Here is a 24,167-nt window from a genome sequence, read left to right on the forward strand (position 1 = left end):
AAGTAAATAAAATGAATTCCTAAGAGCAGCTGTTTTATAATGTAGTAGCAATTATATCAACTTCTTGTGCTTCAATTTTGAATCCTACAGAAAATAAAAATAACCTAAGCATTTATGTGGCACAGATGTTAATTGCATGCATAAGAATGTGTTGTACAAGTACTAAAAAGCCTTTGAAATATTACATTTTATAGTGACCCTCTAAATATATCTGTGTACAATGATACTCGGGTGTGAAACAGAATAACTAGATTATCTACATAATGAGCAACATTTTATTTTCCTATTACCTTATAGTTCATTTCATGTACTGATTGAGTGATTGATTTTTTATGTTCTACTTTTAGGGTCTTAACATTACTTTCAGTAGCTGTGGTCCTGTCTGACCGTTGTTGAGAAAGCTGCTTCTGGGAGATAGGGTTATACCACTCACCCCAGATGACTGAAGTAGAAAACCTTGGGCAGGAAGGTCTCAGCCCTAGTTCAAGACTTCTTCTATTGAAGAAGAGTAACTTTTATACTGTTATCTTCCATATAAGTTTTCAGATCCTAGGGACAGGTGAAATATTGTTCATTTCAGGGTCTTAACACCTTTTCTGAAGTCCTTTACCAGATTTGGTACTTTATCCTCAAGTATCATTTGAATTAGAAAGGAGTTATCTTCATTCCTTCTTGGCTGACTGTGTAGGGCTATGTTTTTCACTCCTAGGTATTTTCTTTGGCTGGTCCTGCTATATTTCTGTGTGTGAGAGAGTGATTTATTCATCACTTTCTAAACGTGTATCCTTTAGATCTTGGTGTCTAGACCTCAGTACCCTTTGGGTCCTGATTGGATTAGCTGAATCTCAGGACCAGCCTGGATTATTGTAGAACATCACAGCCAGCCATGTTTCAGAAAAGGGCTTAGGGAGTCGTACATGATGGTTCTTAGATTGATGCTTATTTTTCAGCCAATTTTGAGCTTGTTCAACTACAAGAAAAACTGAAGGAGACAGAGGAAGCCATGGAAAAACTAATCAACAGAGTGGGGCCTAATGGTGAGAGGTACGTTTTTGCATAACAGAGATCAGACTGTTTGCCATTTAGAGAGTCAATTCAAATTTTTCTTTTTCTTTGATTTCTGGCCCACTTGCTTTCATTGTTATCATATTTGTCACTTACATATTATTTTTCACTGAACGTTTCCATTTTCACACTTTCAAGCAGTTTCATTTTCAAGAGTATATGTTCCATGTTGTGCAACATTATTGTGAGAGTGAGTAAATTTGTGAGCAGATACTACAGGCTAAAATAACTGGGTTTTAAGGAAGACAATATCCTAGCTGTCTAAAAAAAAGGCAGAATTTTAAGTAAAACCAGATTATTAAATATTGTGGTTTCTGTTTGAGGCAAAATGAGAGAAGAGAGCAAGTATGATCAGAGTACGCATTTGTTTTCTGTTGACTATTCCAGAAGAGAACTAGACACGTAAAGTAGGTGTCAGGAGCCAAACTAGCCCTTTAGGATGCTCTGCAGCGAAAACACACTCCTCTTGCTACAGGGCTGGCTGAGGATCTGAAAAGGTGGCCTCAGGGGGTTGATGGAAGTGGGCATCAACTAAGAAAACATGGGTGTAGGAAGGCCAGGGAGGAGAAACCAGAATGTGAGATTTAGAACAAAGAGGGATTCGGTTCACGCTATGCCTTCTGACAAGAATGGAGGAGGCACTGGGGGTGAGTGGCAAAATCCCATGCAGGAGGACGTATTGAAAGGTCCCTCCTGTAGCCCCGTGGGCTCAGTGTGGAGTCTTTGCCCCAGAAAACTGCTCTACCTTAGCCTCTTCTATTTGCCTTCCTTGTGCTACTAGTGCCCAATACTGTTTTCCCTGCTTCCTGGCTCCTGTCTTGCCCATCTTTGGCCGGATAGGAGAAGAGTAAACATCCTCGAATTGAAGTCCCTTGGCTTGGCTTTTCCCTGCAAAGTCTACATTGCTGCTGAAATGACATTTATGAGGGTGAACCTTGCCTATCTGGGCCCATGACCCTTGACCTTCTTTTGGTCCAAAAAGCAGAGTGACTCTCTGGACTTCTCCAGAGTGGTAGAGATAGGTGTACTTATCTATACATGAGTATATCTCTGTGAGTGGATAATACTATTTGGCATTATTGAGCACTTACTAAGAACAAAGCTCTAAGCTAATGCTTTATATACATTATCTAATGTTTGACTGTTTTGTATGAGTGTGACTAAACCAATTTGTGCAGCTATACTTTTCTGGCATTTTCTGCCCTTATCCTGTACCATTCACAGTCTGGGTGGGGAAGTACCAGACTTCTATAGACCCTTGTGCCTCAGAAAATATCTGTACCCTGGCCCTGGTCTGTTTGAAGCCCTAGGCCACACCTAAGTGTCAGGAAAACTATAGGTGAGTATCTGTGGGCAGGGCCTCCCACCTGGGAGATCCAACCCTGGGCTTTGGGCTCAGAAACCATGTGAAGATATCTTCTCACTATCCTTCACTGCTGTTCAGACTCCCTTAGCTCAAACCAGATAACCCCACCACGCATACCATTTGTCTGTTGCCGAAGCCAGGGGTGCAGTACTGTGGCCCCTAACTACTGTCTGTCCTCCTGTGCCAGCCAGGGTTGCTGCTCCACGTTTTATGTGCGAAGGCAGAGGAGCTGTGTGTCACCACCGCCACCGCCCCTGGAACGGCGCCATCTCATTGTTTCTGGGACAGTGGGTCCTAGCTCAGATTATACATTCCTAGTAAGCTGCTGGAGTGGGGGCTCTTAGAGAACATGCTGAGGCCACTGCCACATGGCAGTGATTGTGTACCTCTCAGGAGCCAGGGAGCAGCTCTCCTTCCACTCAAGAGAGCATAGCTTGGTCTCTCTTTCCCAGATGTCTCATTTTCCAGTCTATAAGGAGGTGACCTTCTCTCTGAAACTCCTTAATCTAAAACCTTGTATCCTTACAGGTAGGCCCTATGGGACTTCCACCTTCAAACCTGCAAGGGCTAGGTAGCTGCATGTTTTACATTCTTTTCCTTTTTATACTTAAAGCCTTTAACCTTAGTTTCCATGGCATTTGTTCTTTTACAAGTCTGTGCTTCTCGGATTATTAGAAGAGCCCAAAATACCCCAGTATTTTTTCTGTCAGATAAGATTTTATCACATTGCCAGGCTTCTGGAGGTCAAGGAGAGGATTTAAGACAAAGAAGATGTGTTCATTTGCAGCCTTCTAAGTCCTTTTATATAATATCACTCCATAACTGTAAGATTTTGCTTAAAATTCCCAAAATATGCTCTTTCTGATACTTCATCTTAATGCTTATGTAAGAATCAAAATATGGGAAAGGTTTTTAATACTATCTAACAAAACTTTTCAGACAGCTTTCACCTGTGAGCGATATAAGTCTGCACACATTTTTAAATAATTAAGCCTCCTGGAAGGTTGGTATTGTGCCATGTTATGTCTGATATTAAGCAGACTCTCTAGCCCAGGGACACAAAGACTAAGGAAAGGATCTAGGAATCAGAATCAAGGTGTCCTCATTTTTGTCCTTGTGATCAGTGAAATTTCCTTCCTGGAGCAGCATGTCCCACTGTAATTATTTACCTAGAAGCGTGGAATGGCCCAAGAGGGGAAATGAGGGTGCAGCCTCTGGCAGCAAACACCTTGGCAGGCATGTTGAGCACGTGCGTGGGACCACAGATTTCTGGCAGGCGTTGTGGGGGGTGTAAAGTCTGAGGACAGGCTTAGTCTCTTTTGTTCACTATGTTCACATAGTAGGTACTAAGTAAATACCATTGAAAAAGAGTAGATATTCACTTTTGATGCACGCATCTGTACTTATTACCATGATAGAAGAGTAGATCATGGCCATTCCCTGTTGAGATCCTTCTCTTCATTTGCTGACCTCTATATTCAGGGTCCTACTGGACATGTCTCATAGATAGCTACTCTTATCCTCATCAAACAGTAAATGTCCCCTGAGTGAATGAACATCCAAAATGGAACTCATCATCTACCCCCAGATGAACCTATTCTACCTTTAATGTTCCCCATCTCAGCAAATGGCTCCTCCATCTACTTAGTTGCCCAAAGCAGAAATTAGATGTCATCTTTGATTCACCTTTTCCTTCACTTCCCATATCTCATTAATCACCATGTCTTGTCATTTCTTCCTAATTAATAAGTCTGTTTCCCTGTAAAACACTCTAAACTCTGCTAGGGCAGGGATTATCCTTATTCCCAGAGCCTAGCACAAGCCAGTAGGAGGCTTTAGAAAAGTATCAATTGAAATGGAAGAATGAGTAAGTGAGTGAGTAGAGAAGGCCTTTATTTTTGACATAGGTCAGAACTATCTCATGTGGTTTCTTTTCCTCTAATTTGCCTCCTTTCAATTCACTTTCTGCTTTCCACACCAGTGGATTACGTCTTCTGTTTCAACCCTTCAGTAGGTCCCTGTTGCTCTTGATAAAGAGTAGAATCTTTAACATGACTTACATGGTCCTAGGTGACGTGACTCTGCATACCTCAATTGCTTTATCTTTCTCCGTTTCTCTCTCTCTCTCTGTGTCTGTGGTCCAGCTACACTGACTGCTTGCTGTTCCTCTGAAGTACCTGGGCACTTTCGCTTCTAGGATTTTGCATATACTTCTTTCCTTTGCTTGGATGTTGTCCCCGACCGCCTCCCCCCACACCCTTGTTTTAACTCTTGCTTGTCTTAGAGGTCTCAACTTAGACATCATTTCCTCTGAAAGTCTTTCCCTGAACCCACAACTTGGTTAGGTGTTCCTCCCATATCCTCCCTTGGCCACCTCTGTTTGCTGGATAATGTAAGCATCGTATTACTTCCTTATCTTCTGTTAACTTTTCTGTCTTCCCTAATGCCCTGTAACCTTACTGAGGACGGGGGTTTTCATTGTTCAAACTTGCATTCCTAGAGCTGGTACATCGACAGCGTCTATACATGTTGAAAGAATGAATGAGATAGATGTAAAGAAAGTAGTTTAAAGCAGGCATTTTCAGCAATAATAAGAATATCTTTGGTACCTATTTTGATTCGGTCTGCACAGCCCTCTATGGTTGTCAGTAGCAATTATTTTCTCTTTAAGGAACTGCATCTCAGAGAGAAAAAGTGTGCTCTGGGAACATGTCTTAGTTTTCTGTGGCTGCTATAACACATTATCCCGAACTTAATGTCTTAAAACAATACACGTTGTTATCTTATAGGTCTGTATGTTAGAAGGCCTACACTGGGCTAAAATCAAGGTGTTTGCCAGACTGCATTCCCTTCTGGAGGCTCTGGGGTAAAATCTGTTTCCTTGCCTTTGTCACATTTTAGAAGCTGCCCACATTCCTTGGCTCATGGACCCTTTCCTCCACTTTCAAAGCCAGCAACAGTGGGTTGAGACTTTCGTACGTTACATTATTACTTTGGCCTCTTCTGCCTCCCCCTTCTACTTTTAAGGACCCTCGTAAATACATTGTGTCCTCCCAGATAATCCAGGATAATCTGTTTTAAGGCCAGCTGATTTGCAACCTTTATTCCATTTGCAACCTGAAGTCCCCTTATGTATAAGGTAACATCATTATAGGTTCCAGGGACTAGGATGTGGACATATTTGGGGGGTGGTGAGGAGACATTATTCTGCCTACCACAGAAGGTCTCAAGAAAAAGAGAGAATTTAAATAAGCCTTACAGGATGGAAGGATTCCCTCTGGCAGAGTTGGGGGAAAAATGTTCCAGAGGGAGAGGGTGGCACAAGCAGCAAACAAGGTGAGAGGTCAGGCATGTTTTTTGGAATAGCAAGTAGTTCAAAATAACGGGAGTAGGGTACACCAGGGCTGTGGTAAATGGTTAGGGAGGTAACTAATGGGAGAAAAAACTAGAAAAGTAAACTGGGGGCAGACTGGAAGGCCCTGAACTGGAAGGCCTTTGCTTGGATGTTGCCCCCGACCGCCTCCCCACACACCCTTGTTTTAACTCTTGCTTGTCTTAGAGGTCTCAACTTAGACATCATTTCCTCTGAGAGTCTTTCCCTGAACGCACAACTTGGTTAGGTGTTCCTCCCATATCCTCCCTTGGCCACCTCTGTTTGCTGGATAATGTAAGCATTGTATTACTTCCTTATCTTCTGTTAACTTTTCTGTCTTCCCTAATGCCCTGTAACCTTATTGAGGACAGGGAATTTTCATCGAGAAGTTGGAATTTATTGTCTTTACGGTGGAGTGCCTCTGAAGGCTTTTGAAAAGAAATGGCATGATCTGCCATGCTTTAGAAAAATAACTCATGTTTAGGGTGGCTATGTGCTAGGATATTGAAAAAGTTCTAGCAAAAGTGATACATAGGCCAGTGAGAGTAGAAAAGAGGTGGGGGGCAAATTAAGGGGACTTCAAGGAGGGAAAAAGTATCACAAGCTGTATCAGGATTCCTTGGTTGCAAGCAGACAACTCTGGGTAGCAAAAATTTGTTTTTTGGAGGGTGCGGCCGAATTTATTGGAAGAGTATGGGGTCTCTTACAGTATCAAAAGAATAGCTGAAGATCTAAGTTTCAGGAAGAGTGGGAACCAGAGCAGCTGTAGGGATTTAGGAGCAGGAGCAAATAGTCTCTTCAAGGACTGCTGCCGGGATGAATTAACATGAAAAATTTTCAGTTCAGGTTTCACTGTGTTCAAGATCCAGTTTTAGGAGAAGATATAGTTGGCCCAACTGTATATATCACTGAATCAATCACTGCAGCCAAGGGGATGGAGTGTGATGATAGGCCATGGGCCACGTGGCCACTCTAGAAGGAGAAGTGAGGGGGTGGATGGCTTCAACCTCTGCACTGTGAGCAGAAGAGGGATTGGTTTTCCAAAGGAAAACTAACTAGATAAGAGAAATGAAGGAGAAGAGATGGATGATTTGGAGACTTACAGCCCAAACTGGGAGGAAGATTATGGCATCAACCAAAATAAAAACACAGAAGAATGAAGATAAGGCTTTGGAATAGGGATCATAAGTTCAGCTCTGAGTATGGTTGAAGTGCCATCAGAACATCCATGTATGATAGACAACAACAATAGGAAATTTGGGTATTGAGGTCAGAACAGAGGACACAAGTTCGGAAGTCACTTGGCTGGGAGTAAGAGGTAAGGGCCATGCGGGAAAGATGAGATCACCAAATCCTCGAGGCATATAATTACTGTGTGGCAGTCGCCAGCATTCTTTTGCTGGTCTGGTTTCCGTTCTCATCATGAATGGTGTTGGAAGAAACTGTTTCATTCTTCTCTCTGTGTTTAACTCTTGGACTCAGAACTTGATGATTCCTCTGGATTTACAGCAATAGCATTCAGAAGTCTGAGTTATCTCCCAACTTGACGTTTTATTTTTCTAACATCTTGGAATCGGCCATAGCCAACCTCACCTAGCTTACCTGTTCATGCAGCTGCTCATGATCCTGGGCCAACTAGGACATGGTTTTGAAGCGTGAATTTAAGTTTAACTTTATTATAGTGACAAGGCCTCCAAGTAGAAATGCCCAGGAGGTAACTGGAGTTATGAGACTGGCCTTTGTGTGAAAAGTCAAGATTAGAGGTAGAGATTGGGCATCGTCTGTGTAGAGGTGATGGTTTAATCTGTGTAATTGGGTCAGCTTCCGGAGGGCATGCCTGTAGGAGTGGAGAAACAAGAGTCCTAGGATTGAGCCTTCAGGAAAACCATGTTTTAGGATGTGGGAGTAGGAAAGTGAGCCAGGATCAAAGATACAAGGAATGGTTAAATAAGTGGGAGGAATACAAATGCCAAGGGAGGAGGACATTTCAAGGAGAGGATGGTCCCTAGTACAGAAAAGTCAAGAAGAATGAAATGTGAGAAAAAAGACTTGGACTTTAAAGTGGTCATTGGGGGAATTCCCGGGGCAGTCCAATGGTTACGACTCTGTGCTTCCACTGCAGGGGGTATGGGTTCTATCCCTGGTTGGGGAACTAAGATCCCACATGCTGCACAGCAAAAAAAAGGTAAAGTGGTCACTGATCATTGATTTTCACAAGTTTTGGTAAAATGATGGAGTGGAAGCCAGATTTCAGGGAGGTAGAAGAAATGGGGACCAATCAAACTAACACATTTATTGAGCGCTTAAAATGTTCATGGCACTGTACCTGTACACTGTGCCTGTTGTGAACTTATCACTGCCCTCCAGGAGTATCAAACCAAGTTGAAACAATGAGAAATCCATGAAAGTCTTCATTGCAATAAATTCAGAAGATGTAAGGTGGACCACGATTAATTGCCTAATGTATGATATGGACACTGAGTACACCTGAGGGCACTTTAGTTTGGAATTTTCTAAGAAAGCTTCTCTTGTCTGTTTCTGCTTCTCTTAGCCTACCCATCCCCCTTTTATTTAAAGGTTCCGATTTTCCATGAGTTAGGAAACAAAGTTAAGACCGTTTCCTTCAGTAAAAATCAGAATGTACTGAGTACAGTCCAGAGAAGTAACGTGTGCAGCATGTTGTGATAATCACATAGGCTCTTTTAGCTAGGGGTGACCTAGCTGCCCCAGAAGCCTCCCACACAGTGAGTTGTTGTAACAGTAAGAATTAGGGATTATAGAATACATGACTAGTTAGGGTGAGTCAGCACCCCTGTACTGATGGGAAAGAGTAAAGCAGCTGTTCAGCTGCATGTAGAACAGACAGGCTTCTTCAGTTCATGGCTTTGAGGCCATTTATTGTAGAAAAAGTGGAGCTCATGGGGCTTTTGTTTTCCTCCCACTGAGGTCTGTAGAAATGTTGCATCTCCATTTTCCTCAGTTGCCATCTTAATGTTGGCGGGAGAAGCAGTTTTTTCTTCTTCCCTATTAGTCATTAAGGGTAACGTAATGTAGGTTAAATGTAAAAAGAAACGTAGGCTCAGGGCTGGACTATTAGAAAGATTGATGGCACCTCCGTGAGGCTGGTACAGAGTATATCATTTCTTCTTCGTGAGTGTTATACTGACTTCGGGTGCTTTGGGTTTTTAAGAGGAGCATAAGTAGCCTCTGTTAAATCCTGCCACTAGATAAAACTGGTCCCAAAGCAGACAGTTCTCAGTCTCTGAGTAGGGCCTTGCTTGCCTGCCAGTTCGATGCAGCGCTTCCCTCTCATAGAGTCACACCATTATCCTTGAGCCTCATCTTACTTGTGTAGACATTTCCCCAGAGCCACACAGCTAAGTTAGGGGTCACACCCAGGTTTTCTGAACTGTGCAGCTTGAGCATTATGCTTCAAGAATTGCACCAGGGGCTTCCCTGGTGGCGCAGTGGTTGAGAGTCTGCCTGCCGATGCAGGGGACACGGGTTCGTGCCCCAGTCCGGGAAGATCCCACATGCCGTGGAGCGGCTGGGCCCATGAGCCATGGCCGCTGAGCCTGCGCGTCCGGAGCCTGGGCTCCACAACGGGAGAGGCCACAACAGTGAGAGGCCCGCGTACCGCAAAAAAAAAAAAAAAAAAGAATTGCACCAGAATGCTGTCAGAAGTCAGGAGACTTTAGTTTTAGAGCTGACATTAACTAACAGTGTGATAATGTATAGTTTCCCCTCCATGGGCCTCAGTTTCCCCAATTTCTCTGGTTTAGGTGATTTGTCAGAATGATCCAGCTCTGAAATTTTAGGATATATCTTTATTTCTGCACAAACAGATTCAGCCTGGTAATTCCAGGGTTGGCCTAGTAGCATATTTTTCCCTAGTTGAGGCAAATGGTCCAGCACATTTTCTTTTGATGACATTACTTCAGAGAAAAGTGGCTTGTTTGTAAATGGAATAATATAAATAATGGTGAAATTGCTTGAGATTAGAGAATCAGGGCAGTGAGGTGTACTGAAAGAACACTGAACTGAAGGCTCAGACATCTGGGGTCTTGTCCCAGTATTGACATTAAATCATTCTGGGACCTTGGACAATCACTTGATCTATTCTGGGCCTTAGTTTTCCCATTTATAAAATCAGAACATTGAACTGACATCTCTAGTTCCCAGCTATGCAGTTCCAGGATCAGTTCCCAGAGTATTTATCTGTTGCTGTTGAACTTCCTGGAGTCCAGACAGATCACAGTGATGTTTATGTTCCTTGCCTAGGAGTATTTACCACTAACTGGCCGGATTGTCTGCTGTTTCTAAGCAGAGCACAGGCCGTGACTTCTGACCAAGAAAAACGATTGCTGCATCAGCTCCGAGAAATCACCAGGGTCATGAAAGAAGGAAAATTCATTGACAGACCCACTCCAGAGAAAGAAGCTGAGGAGGCCCCTTACATGGAGGACTGGGAAGGTAAACAGTGTCTTCTTATCTCTTGGTTAACCATCAGCCCAGAAAAGAGATCTTACAAAATTTTTAAAAGTCAGCTTTATTACTGAGGTATAATGTAGATACAATACAGTTCACCAATTTTAAGTGTGTAGTTGGATAAGTTTTCACAAATGTGTAGAGTTACATAATCATACTATAGCGATGATTTAGTCATGATATTTCCATCATCTCAGAAAGTTCCCCACCCACTTTGCTGCTAATCCCCTCCCGCTCTGGCAACAGCTGAACTGCTTTCTGTCTCTAGAGTTTTACCTGTTCTATATAAGTAGATCGTACTGCACATGCTCTTTTGTTTCTGGCTTTGTTGATTTAGTATAATGCTTTTGAGCTTCATGTGTTGAGTGTATTAGTAGTTCTCGCTCTCTTTTAATTGCTGAGTAGTGTTCTGTTGTCTGGATATAGTTTGTTTCTCCATTCACCAGTTCAGGAACATTTGGGTGCCAGCTTTGATCTATTATGAAGTAATCTACTATGAACTTTTGCATACGTGTTTTTGTTGGAACATCTATTTGTGTATATATCTAGGAATGAGGTTTTGGCGTTTTATACATGTATGTTCAACTTTGTTAGAAACTGTCAATCTGCTTTTCAAAGTGGCTCTGCCATTTTGCCTTCCCGCTTGAAATGTATGAGAATTGCAGTCCTCCACATCCTTGGTAACACTTGGTATCGTCAGTCTTTTTAATTTTAGCTATTCAAGTGAGTGTATAATGGTATCTAGCTTGTGACTTTAGTATGCATTTCCCCAATGACTAATGATGTTGAACATTTTTTCACACACTTATTTGCCATCTGTATATCTTTGGTGAAGTGTTTGTTCACATTGTTTGCCACTTTATTGAGTTGGTTGTGTTCTAGTTGCAAGGGTTCCTTCTATAGTCTGGATATAAGTTGTCAGTTATGAATTTTGCAAATATTTTCTCCTAATCTGTGGCTTGCCTTTTTATTTTCTTAGTGACATCTTTTCAAAGAACAGAAGTTTTTTTCATTTTGAAGTCCAGTTTATCATTTTCTCTTTAATGACTTTCTTTGTGTGCATTTAAGAAATCTTTGCCTAACTCAAAGTTGGCCTAACTCCTCGGTTTTCTTCTAGAAATTGTATGGTTTTAGCTCTTACATTTAGGCCTGTGATCTATTTTTAGTTATTTATATATGGTGTGAGGTATCAGGACTGAGGTTAATATTTTTCCATATTGATAGCCTATTGTTCCAGTTTATTTTGTTACATCTAATTACCTTGGTGTGTTGGTTGGAAATCAACCAACCCTTCCCCTTTTGGAAAATGGAAAATCATTTGACCATGTATGTGTGGGTATATTCTGGACTTACTATTCTTTTTTTTTGTATATATATATATATAAATTTAATTAATTATTTATTTATTTATTTTTGTCTGCGTTGGGTCTTCGTTGCTGCGCGTGGGCTTTCTCTAGTTGCAGCGAGCAGGAGCCACTCTTCATTGCGGTGCGAGGGCTTCTCATTGCGGTTGGTTCCCCTGTTGCGGAGCACGGGCTCTAGGTGCGCGGGCCTAAGTAGTTGTGGCACACGGGCTCAGTAGTTGTGGCTCATGGGCTCTAGAGCGCAGGCTCAGCAGTTGTGGCGCACAGGCTTCGTTGCTCCGCAGCATGTGGGATCTCCCGGACCATGGCTGAAATCCATGTCCCCTGCATTGGCAAGCGTATTCTTAACCACTGTGCCACCAGGGAAGCCCCTGGACTTACTATTCTGTTTCACTGATCTATGTGTCTATACTTAACACCAGTGCCATAATGTCTTTATCACTGTGTCTTTATATTGTCTTGAAGTCAGGTAGCCCAAGCTCTTCAACTATGTTTTTTTCCAAAATTATTTTGGTAATTCTAGGCACTTCACATTTTCATATAAATTTAGAATCAGTGTGTCACTTTCTACAAAAAAAAAAGCCTGATGGGATTTTAATTGGCATTATATTGAATCTTTAGATCAAGAAGTTGGATTCACTCTTATGTTGCTGGTGGGGATGCAAAATATACCCACACTGGAAGAAAGTTTGGCAGTTTCTTAAAAAACTAAATATGTAGCTACTACACAGCCTTGCAGTTGTACTTCTGGACATTTATCTCAGGGAAATGGAAAGTTTTGTGTTCAGATAAAACTTGTACATAAATATTTTTAGCAGCTTTATTTGTCATAGCCCCAAACTGGAAACAACCCAAACGTCCTTCAGTAGGTGAATGGTTAAACACTGTGTTGGTACGTATATACTGTGAAGTACTACTCAGCAGTAAAAAGGAATGGACTGTTGATACATGCAGCAACTTGCATGAATTTCCAGATGATTATGCTGAATGAAAAAAAGCTAATTCCAAAAGGTTATATAATGTGTTTCTATTTATATAACATTCTTGAAATGGCAAAATTATAGAAATGGAGAACAAACTAGTAGTTGCCAGAGGTTAAGGAGGGAGTGGGGAGCAGGAGGGAATGGGTGTGGCCAGAAAAGGGCGACATAAGGGATCCTTGTGGTGATAGAAAACCTCTGTATATTGACTGTATCAGTATTAATATCCTTGTTGTGATATTGTAGCATATAGTTTTGCAAGGTGTTACCATTAGAAGAAACTAGGTAAAGGGTACATGGGATTTCTGTATTATTTCTTATAACCAGATGTGAATCTACGATTAATACAAAATAAAAAATTAGTTTAGAAAAGCAATGCAAGAAATTATAAGGGAAAGGATAGTGTTTTACATAGTGTACATAAAACTTTTCTGTAGATCAGAGAATGTCAAAAAGTTTTCAAAGCCAGCACTAAACTGGAAAACGATTTGTAACAAATATGACTGATATCAGCAAAGAAGCTGATATCTTTAATATATAAAAAGTTCTACAACTAATTTAGAAAACACTGATATCCACCTAGATATGCAGTGCACAAAAGAAAACAGTGCAACTGGCTACAAAACAGAAGAAAAATTATTCCATTCTCACTAGTAATCAATGAAATGAAAATTGGAATTCCTTTTTTTCTTCCAAATTGCAAATCTTCATTATATAACCTTGTTCCCAAATAAGGTAAAGTTTTTATCATATTTATTTTCTACCTACTGCTTAGGTTTTGTTGAAATTATGTAGAATTTTAGCTACAAGTGATGTTAGCTTTTACAGGTATTAGCCTTTTCTCTTTTAAGTATTTCTTAACAATGGCATTAAATTTCTAACCACATTATCAATGATTATTTTACATTGATAATTTTTATTGATTTCATTTTTTACCACTTTCTTGTATACAGTATCTTCTTTCTTGAATTTAAATTTTTGATTAATTTTTGTATCTGTCAGAATACTTCCTTAAGTCCCTCCCCCATCTCTCCCCGCCTCCAAAATTTGAATTTGTACAGGTTCATCAGCATATGTCTCCGTATGGATTTTTCAAGGTATTTTTACCTAGCGTTTATCCATCTGAAGACTTCAGTTATTTTTTCAACTAAAGAATATTTTCTTATAATTTTGATTATTGCTTCCATTTAACCTACTCTGCCCTCTCATTGTAGAATTCTAGTAATTCTGAGATTGGATCTTGGATGGGTCTTCTGTGCAGCTTATCTTTTTTCTCATGATTTCCATTTCTTTGCCATATTTATCTTTGTCCTGGGAGAATTCCTCACCTTGAACTTCTAATATATTAATTTGGTTCTCAGTCATGTTTATTTCAACCTACTCTTTTCTTCCTCTATTAAGTTTAAATTGTTTTTGTAATGATGAGTTGCTCACAGCTCTCTCTTACATTGTGTTTGCTCCCTTTTTTACATTGAAGCCTGGTTGGTTTTATATGTTCAATAACCTGTTGAATATTACTGGGAACATCAATTATAAGCTGATTGACATTAACTCGTTTCCTGCATTGACTTTTTTCAGGGGCTATTTACATAGTTTGCTTAGTTTTGTTCCTGTTGTGAGCTGCTGATTTCCTCATAGGACCAGTGAGTTTTTGTTGCTTGCTCATGTTTCTAATGAAGTTTTGGGTAACCAGTGCCTTGGCTGATATGGGCTACCTAAGTAGTATGTGAGTCACTATTTGATTCTCCTCAGCAGGCGTCCCCCTTGTAAACCAAAGCAGATAGTCATGGAATTCCAATGGCAAGCTTTGTTCCTGGTGGGGACAAGGCAGGAACATGCCAGAGAATGGACTTCTCTTAGGCATGCAGTGGCTAGGAGCTAACTAGCAAATGGACTTCCCCAGCCTCTGCCCTTGAACAAGGAGACTGTGAGGGCCTTGGGTAGCGGGGCTCCAGTTTACCTATAAGCTTGGGAACTAAGACTACATTGGCAAGATTCTTGACATACTACTGTTAGTGCTGGTGAGGATGTGATAAGATGGACAGTTTTTTACATCACTGGTAGGACTAAAAATTTATACCATTTTTCTGGAAAGTAATTTGGCAGAGTGTAAAAAAGGCTTTTAAAATGTCCATTCCCTTTGGCCGTTTTCATATTTCTAAAAGTCTATCTTGAAGAAATAGGGAAGTGGACATAGATTTATATTCACAGATCTTAACTAATATGAAACTTATAATGGAAAATTGGAAAGAATCTAAATGTCTTATAGAAGAGGCGTGGTAAATCACGTCAGTTACGTAGCTGTGTGATGGGATACTTTGCAGCCAACTTTAAAATGCCTAATAACATGGAGAAGGGCTCATGATACAATGTTGAAAGAAAAAAATCTGGGTACAACATTTTATATACAGTATGATCCCTCTTTGTTAAAAAAGAGAAAGATATATGTTTATATGTGATAAAAAGGCCAGAGGTAACACAACACATTGTTATCAGTGGTGGGATTCTAGGTGATTTGTGTTTTCTTTTTAAAACTTGTCTGTGTTTTTCCAATTTTCTACAAATGAGTCTGTGTGACTGTTTTTTTCCCCTAATTATAAATGTTGTAAAAATGTCTCTCCACACTCTACATGGCACCAAAAAAGACCCCTGCTTTTCAGAATTTGTAGGCAAAAAAATGGTTTATGTTAGGGTTCAATTTGCCAATTATCATAATGTGCAAATGGATTTCAAATTCTCCAGCTTTCACATTGTGCGGTGAGCATGGCTGCTGTTGCCAGCACTGGCATATGAGCTCCAGCACGGCCCATCTGCTGCTCAGGCTCGGCTTGGCTGACACAGATGTATTTCATTTTGTTCTTCAATTTGGCAACATTTTCTCTTTTCTCATTATCATTGCTGGGATTCATTTTGTTTACCAGTTTGTTGTTTTCTTTTGTTCCCTTTTGTGAAGAGGAAGAAGCCAACAATGGAAATTCTGTCTTCTGAAAATGCAGTCCTTGTCCTTCGGGATCTTGGGCATGTATTGCTAAAATGCTCTCTCTTTCTGACAATTGCAAGCCATTTCAATTGTTTTGATTAGAAGGCTTTGTCCTGTATTTTTCAAAGAGCTCAGCATTCCTTTCCTCCTCCCTCCTCCCTCCCCACCCCGGGGAAGATTTGGAAATGGTTCCAAATAGAAATTATAAACATTAGCCTTGAGCTATGCTCTCTCCATCTGGTGTTTGGTACATTTTTTTAAAACTGAGGCTCATGTTGTTTGTTTAATCTTCATCACTACTGCAGAAGCTTGAGGAGTGAGACTTACACTCTGCCCCAAGCACCCTGCACTTAAGAAGGGATTTTCAACTGAATTGATTTGTATTTCAAAGAGCTGGGTGACAGTCAGCCAGATCACCAAGAATTTGCTCAAGTGAAACTTGAGAACCGTTAGAATCATCTTAGAGATTTCTTGAATGGATTTGTTGGGATAGGATGGCTGCTGCTTGAGAAGCCTTTTTGAGCCTGACACTTTATTTGGAAGAGACATTCTTTGTAAGACTTTGTACTGCTTTTTTCTCTAGGTTACCCTGAAGAGACCTATCCAATTTATGACCTTTCAGATTGCATCAAGCGTAGGCAAGAAACAATCCTGGTGGATTACCCTGACCCAAAAGAGCCCTCTGCCGAGGAAATAGCTGAAAGAGTGGGAGTGATGGAAGAAGAAGGATCAGGCCATTTGGGGTGGGAAATGCCTACTGACCCCAGAGCTCAGGAAGATAATTCTGTTACCTCACGTGACCCAGAGGTAGAAACATGTTCCTGCTGTTTTCATGAAGAAGAGGATCCTGCTGTCTTGGCAGAGAATGCTGGATTTGGTGCAGACAGTTACCGTGAGCAAGAGGAGACCACCGAAGAAATGTGGCCCCGCGACTTGAGAGATGAAGGGCCAGGCGTCAGTGCTGATAAAGCAGATCCAGGGGGCATGCTGAGGAAGCGGGACCCCCACCGTTTAGAGTACAGACAGCCAGTTTGGTGAGGTGCCCATTACTCTAGTCCCAGGGTGACCTTTCTCTCCTCTCTGATTTCATCCTTGGCCCTGTGCCCTGTATTTCATTCTCTGTGTTTAAATATCATAGCCAATCAGGCCACTGCCATGGATATCATGTGTCCTTCCTGGTGCTTACACACCTGTCACCTGTAAAACATCACAGTAATCAGTATGAACACAAGACAGCTTCCCTCTTTCTCTTCCTGCCTTTCCTCCATCAGAGAGTTGATCCACTGAGTAATTTTCCATCTATTGTAATTACAGATGGGACCACTCAGGGCAGAGGTCTGACCTTTCGTGTTAGGAGTAACAGATGGTTTACCTGTGAACGAACATCAGATTATACATGATGAGGACTTAAGGTTGTAAGAGTGAAGATTTCAGAGTCCAAAATACCTTATTCTGTGGGCCTTGAGCAGGTTAGTAGTCTGCTGAGCTCAAGAAGAAAACCTGTTAGTGGGGATGGTGGGGCCAGAGCAGGGTAAGACTCGGCTGTCTGAACTGAAGCCCCTTTCTCACAGCAAGGCCCTTTTTAGGAGCACCCAGGCTGCCTCAGATCTCCACTTTTCTCCAGAGTAGAAGACTCCCACTGACCTGAGAATGAACCTAGAGGCTTGTTGGGGGGTGGTTTTGCTCTAATACTGCCTGGATCTCTAGCTTCCTTTATCCCTGTTCTGCTTAACAGAACTGCCCAATGCATAAGTACCTTTGTACCTCTGGTCTTCAGTGGCCAGAGGAAACTTGAGTTAGAGACTTTAGTCTTTGCCCTGCAGAGCCAAGGTCTGAGGCTTCAGGAAAGCCTGCCGAAGGGTGGTGGTCCTGCCGTGAGGTGCTCAGAGGCCAGGGAGCCGGTGATGGGGAGAGAACCCATGTGCTTATAGGCAGTCCTTGCTTAGATGCTGTTTCTGAATGTTGTACCCTCTGGGAAATCTGTTCTTACAACAAATTCAATTGAAACAGAAACGAGGAGGACTGAGCTTACAGACCAAGTACCAGCCCAGCAGGGAGGTTGCGGGACCCAATGTAGCAGTGCCGGGAAGAGACCATTTGTTCCCTATTTGGATATCTGAGTCTGTTGAGAAAGCTGGGCAAAGTGGGAGGTAGGTTAGGACTGGGAGGATTGTGACCAGACCAAAAGCCTCATCTCTGACTGCCATCCGTCATGTGTCTCCTTGAGGTAAGATGTATTCTGTCTAGTAAGGATGGGTGAATTCAGTTTACAGGTAAGACCTAAGAGCTTAAAGAGGACACATTCCTGAGGATATTCCCAGTCATGAAATGCAGAAGACTCGAAAATTAAGAAATCATGTAAACGTAGACTTGGCTTTTAGAGTTCCATTGTGCCTGGCATGAGCAAGAGGCCAGGAAAACAGTTTAATCCCTATTAAACCACGTAAGTGTACACACTGCTGTCAGGTACAGAATCATATTAAGATAACGTATCAGCTACTGCTGTGCATCTCCTGTTAGTTAATGACTACGGAGAAAAGTCACTGAAGACTGAGTCTATAGAAAGCATATTGCCTGTATCTCTGTGTGGAACATTTGATTCACTTGTAAAGAATACAGTTTAAAATGTACTGAAAACAGTCTAGATGTAATGCTGAAGGTAAAAAATCATGTAGGTGCTCTTTACTGTTTCGATAAATTATTTTTCGTGTTGTTTCTCTTCATTCACAATGAGGGGCTGATTTATGAGAAGAGTTCTGGGACCCTGTTTCGAGTTTCTTTTTTGCCTTAGGATATGATTCCCTTATTAGAGGTATGTATTTGTTTCCTTCTAGCTTATTCACTCATTTATTCATTCAGCAGACACTGCTCAGAGCTAGGCAGTGGGAACAGAAGGCTCAATTCCTACCTTTAAAAAAACTCAGTTGAATGTGGGAGCCTTATCCAATTTATTTTTAAAAATGAACTGTGAACTATAAAAGGGCTCAAGATCGTGAATTCTGCAGGCAGAGAAATGTCGGTCACAATTCCACCCTTGTCTATTCTAGTTGTAGAATCTGGCCAGCTCCTTAACCCCAAGAACCTTGGCTTTCTCATTCTAAAGCTGGTGGGTCAAAGTCCAGGTCTCACAGGGTAGTTATGAGGATTAAATGAAATCATCAGTGCCTATAAAACAGCACTATCCTATCTCAGACAGGATAACCACTCAATAAGCGGTAGCTACTTTACTTTTATTGTACAAGGTTTTATGCTGTATTTGAGATATGGACCCAAATCTATAGGAGCACAAAAAAAGATCATTTTTGCTAAAGTACTTCAAGAAACTTCACAGAGGAGGTGGGTCTTGAGGGATGCTAGGAACTTCTCCAGCTGTGCAAGGAAGAGAAAGGACATTCTTGGCAGCAAGAGTGGTGTTAGAGCAGTGGGGTGTGAAAGTAAAAGGATGATGTTCAGGTATTTTGATGAGGCTGGTATGTAAGGTGTCACATAACCAACTCTTTTTTGGAATGTTAATCTTCGGGGGAAACTGGCTTATGGAAATACTTCCTGCTGGAAGTACTAAGACCTCATGATAGCTCTTGCTGCCCGGTTCTTGGTGGGTTTATATAGCAGGAATATATTTATATTTCAAAATTTTTAATGTACTTTTCAATAATTTCAGATGAGGCAGCCCTTTTTGGATTTGTCAGAATTATGTTATTCTTCAGGGATGACACTTGTATTTGTATATACAATCCAGGACGACCAAAATCATGGGACTGGCTTTTGTTGTCACGCCTGCTGTCTCTTTCCTCCTGGTCTTCATTTCTCCAGAACTGATCTGGGCTGAGTCCCCTGGCACTAGGTCTGCAGTGACTTGTAGGCACCGTGGCAGAGCACAGTCATACCTCTGGGGGCAGATAGCTGGCCCAGGAAACAATTGCATCACCTGGCACCATGCTTGGTAAATCAGGTGGGTGATACGGCCAGGATATCCCCTTTCCTGGTCAGAATAAGAGCACGAGGAGAGTACCTCCTTTGTTCCAGGACTAGTGCTATGTGAGCTCAGGAGCCAGGCCCAGAGAGCTGCCTAGAGGAGTGCAGGCACGTTTGGCCTCTAGAAGAGATGGCTTGTGAGGACCCCACTCTCTGCATCCTCTGTGGCCTGGATGATCCAGTGACTTACGGTCCAATCTGGGACACTTTGGGAAAAGGGAGCTTTAATTATGCCAGGATAATAGCTGTAAACTAGGACTCTCCATGGACCCTGTCCGGGGCTATTTACAAGATTTGTCTTTAACCTGACCACTAAACAACGAAACTCTCTTTCCTTTTTAGTAGTGCCCTGCAAATGTTAGTTCCCAGAGGCAGAGCCAAGGAGAGAGGCCACAGTTCAGGTAGGAGATGCTGTTGACCACATTAAGAACTCCAAATCTGGGGTAATAAATAAACCAGCCCTACTTCTTACCACACTCTTAGATTCCCTCAACCCAGACTATTTATATACCAAAGGAAAATCTAATACTTCAGCTACCCAGCAATGAGAAAAACATGAAGTATCACAGACTTTGCCTTGACCGTTTTCACACAGGTGTTTCTAAAATGCACCTAACCTTGTTTTTCCTTTCCCATTTTCTTATACAAAGTAAATAGGCCAAATGTCTCCTTTTTCTTGATTACTACTTAACTTCTCTAAGCACCAACTTCCTCATCTATGCATTGGGACTAATCCCCCCCCCCCCCGCAATGCTGTGTGTAGTGTCTGTCCAGGGTGTAGCCTGTGCTAGGTGCTCAGGCCAGCGCCATCAACAGCATCACACTCTGTCATCAAGTCCTGTGCTGTCGCCCTTGACTGCTGGGAATGGCCCAGAGCACAGGTCCTGCAATCTCTGGGTGACTTCAGTTTTGACCTCCTCCCTCAGGATCAGACCCATAGCCTTCATGTCTGCTTCCAGCCACAACTGCAGCCTCCCTTGCTGTTGGCTTCCGATCTGCCACAGGCCGAAAAGAAAATTCCCAAGTGGGCAGTATGTCCAAGTCCTGTTTAAACAGGTTAGGCTGCTCTGCATAGGGCCAGAGGAACCCAGTGGCTGGGTCTTCATGTTATTTCTACCACTTGGGCCTTTCTCACCTTTTTTCAGCTCTGTGGCCCTGTTTTTGTTCGTACGGGCCAGGCCCACAGGGGTTTACTTAGGAAGCAGCAGCCCATTCTTCCCGCTGGCACCGCTGACCCTGCAGAGGATGCTCTAACTTAAGTACCTTCTGTCCTTACCCTTCTTCTAGCCCATCCAGCCTCTTCGTGTGTTGTTCTGACCATCCTTAAACTTGACGAGCACGGCCAGAGGGAAGACAGTTTCCACCCACATGTGATGGTTTCTAAACAAGCTATGATCCCCTTGTTACCACCACCTCCTGCCCACCCCTGAGGCTCTTAGGACAGAAGGAATGAATGATGTAGAAAAAAACTTTTAGGTAAGAAACATGTTTTTTCTTTTATAGGGGGAAAAAAGTGCACATCAGTGTTGAAACAGTTCAAGTTTAATTTGTTGATATATGGTTTGTGGTCTGTACTTAGACAAACACTAAGTTCTACAACATACATAATGTCAACATGGGAAAATACCAACTTTGTCATTGCACGTACCAATAAATAAATACATTTGCTCCAGAATACCAAAGAGTTTATTCAAAAAGTCACTTAATAAAAGCACAGTTTTGCAAGTTTGTCTAAAACTTGCTGATTTTGAACAAAAATAAAATGTCTGACCACTCCAAAATAGGAAAAGACAATCTTGTGCAAATAGACATACATATTCTAGGCATTATGAAAACTGGCTAAATGTATGCTCCCAACAAGAGAAGTGTCACCATCCTAGGTCCCCTTAGTCACCAAATGCAGGATTAAAGAGGCCAGAGTCGGGCTTCCCTTTCTAAGCCACTCTGTTACCCTCTAGGAAATTCTGGATCTCGGCCTCATCTCCAGCTCTGCCTGGACCTTGATAGGGAAGGAGGGAGGGACAACAGAAGAGAAGAGGAAAGGGGTGTGACGTCTTTCTTAGGAAAGAAAAAAGGCACGGTGATGAGTTAGAAAGTGATGAAAGCAAGGATCAACTTTCATTCACCCTGAATCCTACTGCAAGCTGTTGACAGTCCAGCCTCCTTATTTTGTAGGTGAGAAAACAGACCTAGAGAAATCACGTGGTTTGCTCAAAATCACATGGTTACTAAGTGCAGTAGTGCTTTCTGTAAGACCAACTTGCCTCTCAACTTGGTTGGAAAATTCAAAAGCCAAACCTGTCCCAAATACTTCTGCTGTACCTTTCCCCCCATATCCTGAGATGACAGAAAGTTACGAACAGGAGGTATGGAAGGACAGGTGACCACTAAACTCAAACAAGAGCCCGTCCTTTGGCCTGTTCCCGGGGCTGCTATAGTTCTACAAGCCAGGGCCCAGGGCAGTGTAGGGTCCCAACGCTGGGCCCTGAGTGCAGGGGAGTCAGGCCCCACTCAGTGCTGGGCACCAGAAGAAAGCAAACTCATTCAGCTATCTGGAAAAATGTGCTCTGAGGGCCACCTGGCATCCTGAGGTCACAGGGGTATCTCAGCTGGGGTGAAGAATTGTGGAGAGGGACAGGCCGGTGTTACCGCAGGAAGGGAAAGCCAGGGACTCCATCTAGGAGATGGAATTTGTGCTTGCATAGCAAAGCCGTGGACACAGCCGCCCAGCCTCTCCCCTCACTGTAAGGAAAGCACAAGCATCTTAGTTTGAAGTCATCACTGTGGCTTGTTAAATTCAGAACTGCCTCTAAATATATGGTAAATTCATTTAGAAGTAAATGCCCCACCGTTTCCAGAGCAAAGAAAGATGTCTGCTTCTACAATTTTGTTGCCCTTGTCACTGAAGGAGGTGGGCCCCAAATGTTGTCTTCTAGCCTGTGATTACACCCCCTGGCTTTTAACACCTGTCCTCAGCATGGGTCTGGACCTTACATGCTTGTTCTGAATTAGTGTCATGATTTTTAAGGCACATTCAACTAGAATAAGTTCAAATTCATCCAAAAGCACACATGTAACACACCAATTTCTTCAGGTAATGCAAAGTGGGAACTGAAGAACTAAACTTTTTGGTATGGTGTCTTCCCAATCAGAACCTTGGGAGAAAGAGTTGGTACTTTCCCAAGTATACTTTCTGATCAAAGAGCATGAAATGAACAAAATCCACCCGTGATCGTAACTACATCCTTATTCCTTTCCTATTCATCTGTAGAAATATGATTGTAATAGGAAATCTCAATTGATTGTTCACAGATTGCCCTTTGCCCCAAATACACACAGAGACACACAGACACACAGACAGACACAGAGCACCTTGGAGCCAGAAGGAAAGAAAAGCCAGAATTGGGGAAGAGTTAGGGAAGTGAACTTCACTGCTCTGTAGAACTGTGTGGGGGCGGAGGCCATAGAGTTTGGGGGTGTGGCCCCAGGAGGAGTTAGTTAGAGCTAGGAGCAGTTACAGAGGAGCTGCCTAAGCTCCCAGCTTACCCAACACCCATAGGGACTGCTCATTCCATCACCAAGTTCCCTGCCCAACCAAGGACCATCTGGTTAGAGGGTATGAAGGGCAAGAACTCATACTGTGGGAGAGTCTGAGCCCAAGTGGTCTCCAGGGGCCCTGGCAGCTTTATGAGTCTTTGGGCCCATGGCTGTGAGGCCAGTGGTCAAGGAAAACCAGCATCACCAAGAATGGGGTCTTAAGAACAGACCTCCTTGCGAGGCTGGGGTCTCCTTGCGAGGCTGGGGTCTTAAGCAGGTGACTCGAGTGCTCTTGCTTGTCACTCAATGCCCAACAGAGGGTTTTGTTGCTGAGCTACCCGTTTCCATGCCTAGGCTGGAACTCTCAGGCCACATTCCTGACCCTACCAAAACATGTCAACCCCCTCCCCTGTGTACTAGAGGGGAAAGCAGGGGACTAGTTTTCCATTGTGCTTCTGATGAATTTTCCACTCTGCCACCAGGATCCCCTCTCTCGTGAGGATCCAGAATCAACCTGTTCTACCTTAAAAATCACTGACGCAGAGAAACAGCTTGACTAGACTTTAGAGGTCATCTACTTTCCATCATTCTAAATGTCAGCAGGTCTCTCTATTCAAAGTCAAGAAAGGAAGAGCCAGACTGGGACTACGGAAAGGAGGACGGCACGACAGTATTTCATTGGCAAGTGGACCAGCTCCAGTATAGAAAGTTCTAGTGCCCTAAGGATGGGCCCAAGTCAAGAGCTGTCTAGAAACTAGACCATGTTAACAAAACCTGGATCATTGGAGGGGCCTCTCACAGAGACATATGCCCCAGGTGGGGGCAGATCCCTGCTAGAACAAGAATGCCTTGCTTTAAGCACTCGACGTAGGAAAACCCAGATTACCAGGAAATGAGAGCATACTACTCCCACTGAAGTCAAAACAACTTCACCTCAGAGCCTTGTGCTAACATGTTTAAAGTATGATTTTTACTTTTTAAAAAACCAACTTCTATGTAGTCTTTCCAAGCACATCTATCTACTCTGAAGTGGGGAACA

At 42.5% G+C, this 24,167-nt stretch overlaps 1 protein-coding gene across 9 annotated transcripts in view; it reads left to right on the plus strand.

Annotated features, from left to right (window-relative positions):
- The window catches only part of RIC3 (RIC3 acetylcholine receptor chaperone), a 60,236-nt gene extending 39,280 nt beyond the window's left edge, over positions 1–20,956 (plus strand). Inside the window, exons 4-9 of one of the 9 annotated variants that reach the window (XM_081240009.1) lie at positions 951–1,044; positions 10,129–10,277; positions 16,200–18,428; positions 19,356–19,568; positions 19,934–19,992; positions 20,879–20,956. In XM_081240009.1, coding sequence (XP_081096135.1) covers positions 951–1,044; positions 10,129–10,277; positions 16,200–16,654 — 698 coding nt within the window. In that variant the 3' untranslated portion in view covers positions 16,655–18,428; positions 19,356–19,568; positions 19,934–19,992; positions 20,879–20,956. Of the gene's footprint in view, positions 1–950; positions 1,045–10,085; positions 10,278–16,199; positions 18,685–19,355; positions 19,993–20,878 lie in introns of those variants that run through there. The other 8 variants (XM_081240010.1, XM_081240012.1, XM_081240008.1 and 5 more) reach the window with 8 other exon arrangements.
- Positions 20,957–24,167: the final 3,211 nt, after the last annotated feature.

This window comes from Mesoplodon bidens, assembly GCF_964165515.1.
Source record: "Mesoplodon bidens genome assembly, chromosome: 7".
Classification (NCBI taxonomy): domain Eukaryota; kingdom Metazoa; phylum Chordata; class Mammalia; order Artiodactyla; family Ziphiidae; genus Mesoplodon; species Mesoplodon bidens.